The 3,255-nt window shown below is 35.3% G+C and overlaps 1 protein-coding gene across 1 annotated transcript in view; it reads left to right on the top strand.

The window, feature by feature from the left end:
* LOC102582373 (uncharacterized) overlaps window positions 1-1,691 on the top strand; it is a 2,617-nt gene extending 926 nt beyond the window's left edge. The window contains 3 exon segments of the mRNA NM_001288121.1: window positions 80-297; window positions 391-457; window positions 955-1,691. Coding sequence (NP_001275050.1) covers window positions 113-297; window positions 391-457; window positions 955-1,254 — 552 coding nt within the window. The 5' untranslated portion in view covers window positions 80-112 and the 3' untranslated portion in view covers window positions 1,255-1,691.
* Window positions 1,692-3,255: the final 1,564 nt, after the last annotated feature.

Genomic DNA, 3,255 nt, shown 5'->3' with positions numbered 1-3,255 from the left:
TATATATATATATATATATATATTTATGGATATGGAAGTAAAGATCTCAAGTTTTTATAAACATTTTTTTGATTTTCAGGCTTTGGATCTGTTGTGAACGTGAAAAAAGAAGATGAATATGTATGCTTATCAACAGAAGGCCTTGGTGGGTTGTGTTGGAGTTGGAGAAACAGAGAGAGTAGACATTTCTGTGTCGAACGGTGTCGTTTGTCCCAAGCCCCGTAAGCTTGGGTTCTTCGATTCTGACTCTGTTAATGTTGAAGAACCCATCAGACCTTATCAACTGATGCAATTTATGTATGCCCTTTTCTAACCAACATTCAATTTATCTCCTTTTTCTTCTTCTTTCTATCTCTTGCTTATTTGGTGTTTTTGATTTTGGGTTTTTAGAAATGAAGAAATGGAGGCTTGTGAGTTGAAAGCTGGAGCTGAGCTACTGGATATCATCCTCACAAAGGTGACTTTTTTAATAGAAAAATCTTATGTTTTTCCTCTTTTTTGGAAGTGGGACTCAAGTAGATCTGCTTAATTTTAACTCCTTTGGATGAAAAATATAGTTTTATGTAGGTGGTTAACTGAAAATTTATGTCATACCTCTTTGTTGTTGCACATTTTTTTGGGGGAATTTCTAGTGAGCAAAGGGAGTTGGGGAAACTCATTTGAATTAAATAGCTGAGACCTAGGTTGCAGCGTTGCGCAGACTCTTCACTTTCGATGCTGCAGTTTTGACATTTTTTGAAGAGTTCGAGCAATATAAGCTGAAACTACTATAACTTAGTGATTTTCTGCTTTTATAAGAAATTTTATAGTACTAGTTAATTTGAAGATATAAGACATTCTAAACAGTGTTTTCAAAGAAAAACAGTTGATTTGTTTCTGGATGATCTAGTTTGCTTAAGTTAACAACTTATTCAGTTACTGGTAGTTGACAAGTTCTAATTTTTCTATGAACAGGGGAGCTATGAAGTTGATAGAGCCAATTTTGAGGTCGATTCATCTCCACCGTTCTTTTATGGATCTCCACCCAGTAGGGCTAGGAATCCCCTGATCCAAGATGCCCAATTTGGCAACCACAATTTTGTTCCCATACTGCCAATCCCAGAAAGAGCAGTGGCACCCTCACCACCACCACCCTCCTCCACCATCATGAGCGGAGGAGGCTGTGTTAGAGTGAAGTTTGGGAACAAGCAAGCTCCTGTGAGGATTGAAGGCTTCAATTGTCGCGGCAACTGCGGCATCTCAGCTGTAGCTTAGGTAAATCTACTGACACAGAGACGTTCGATGTTGAATAACCAACATCGTAAAAGATTAGATATAAAGAAGAGATTTTTGGGGAAAGGCGCAAGAAACCTACACCAAATTCATTTAGCATTGTATATATAGAGTGACAGAAAGAGAGTTTAGTCCAATTTGCTGATGAGTTTTGTTCTCTAATCATTCAAATCCAGTAATGTGTATATTGTGAGAGAAGGGGGTGAATGAGTGTTTTATGTCCAAAAGAATAAAACTGTAATAGTAGCCCCAAAGAAAGAGATAAGACTTTGGGAGTGACTAGGTTTCCTTTATAGCATTTAGAACAAGATATGAGTTGAGAGTACTTATTGTAGCATGAAGACTCAAAGAAGGAGGAGTTCTTCCTTCGTTGTAATATTAATCTGATGGGAAAAGATGGTCTTCTTAGTTCTTACAAATTCATTTGTCTTGTATTCTACTTGGTACTAGTTTTCTATTCTTGGCCTGCCACTACTTTGTGTCATTCAGAAACAGTCTCTCTACCTCCATGAGGTAGTGGTAAGGTCTGTGTACACTTTACCCTCCCCAAACTTCACTTGTGGGATTTCATTGGGTATGTTGTTGTTTTGTTGTTCGCCTGCTACTTGCTTTGTTAATGTAAGTGCAGTACAGATGGAGCAAAGCATGTGTTAGTGAGTATTTTCAACTTTGATAATGAATCATGTTCAAATTATTCAATGTTCAGTAGCATGATTATCGCCACTACTATGTGATTCTGTTCACAGATTTTCAACTTTTATAAAGGGTATGCCATGATTCCTTTGCTATTAAAAATAGCTTGGAAGGGAATATTTTGTGATGGGGAAACATTGGAGACTACGTGGATTGATTTTTTTTCTTATAATATATGGTTATTTGATGTAGTTGGTTGAGTTTGTCTAATTAATCTCCTCCTGAGATTAAGGAAGAAAATTAGAGGCGTGGGGTGCTATGTTTAGCAAGTTGTCGTCTGCATTTAAAGAAAAAAATGATTGCTGACTAGTTTGTCTATAGGCTAGGTTGGCTCTGTTGATGGGCTGCCCATCTCTTTCTTGACTATTATGCATTTGTTTTTTTAAACCCCTCGTGTTTGGTCAGTTTGTGTGCAGCTCGATTCTATGTTTTTAATCAATTTTATTGACTAGAAGACGACACCTTTGCCTGCATATTGTGTAAACAATTTATAAAGAATGACGTGAATCTGTTAATCTGTTTGGTGCTTTGTGGTTGTGGGTCATTATGTATATTTTTTTTTAAAAAAGATGCTCTTAACTTAGGTACAAGTCTTATCGTTGTCACGATGGCCCCCATGTTTATACAACATGGAGAACCAATCCAACTTGTGAATGATAATCTCAGACTTTAATATTTTGGTCCCCCATTATGTTATGACTTTTGTTTACAAGTATCTTTTTGGTGGATATGGCAGATTCGAGCCTGCTTTGCTTTTGCACTTTTTGAGTTTTGTTTATACATAGACTACATGGACTGATTTTTTTATTTTATTTTTCAGTTCTTTTTAGTCCTCCTCCAAATATTAACTTAAAAATAACAAAATTCCAATAATGGTGTGTTTTAGAGCTAAAATAAGCTTTTATCACTTTTGGAGTGTTCAGATATACTAAAAATGTGCTTATAAGCACTTGATTCATGTTAATATGATAAAAATAAGTCACACATCATAAGTTAAGAATTCTTGAATTTTGACTTAATCCAAATCCAAACAGGTCAAAGAGTGAATAGTCTCTTTATGTCCTACGACCGGGGCGGCTCACGGCCTTTAAAAATGAGTCATCCGTCTTAGGCTTTTTAAAAAAAAGTAATAATAGAATTATTATAAGTATTGTTTTAACAAAAAAAAATATTGCGTCTTTCTTTTAGTTCGTTTCCAAATATTAAAGAATGTTTTTTTCTTTTTTGTCAATTTTTTAATTTAACTTCCACATGACATGTTTAAGACCGTAACATTAAAAAATACTTTGA

The sequence above is a fragment of the Solanum tuberosum genome, unplaced genomic scaffold (assembly GCF_000226075.1).
Source record: "Solanum tuberosum cultivar DM 1-3 516 R44 unplaced genomic scaffold, SolTub_3.0 scf00550, whole genome shotgun sequence".
Lineage (NCBI taxonomy): Eukaryota > Viridiplantae > Streptophyta > Magnoliopsida > Solanales > Solanaceae > Solanum > Solanum tuberosum.
Note: the sequence above shows the minus strand (reverse complement) of the source record. Positions and strands in the feature narration are given on the sequence as shown.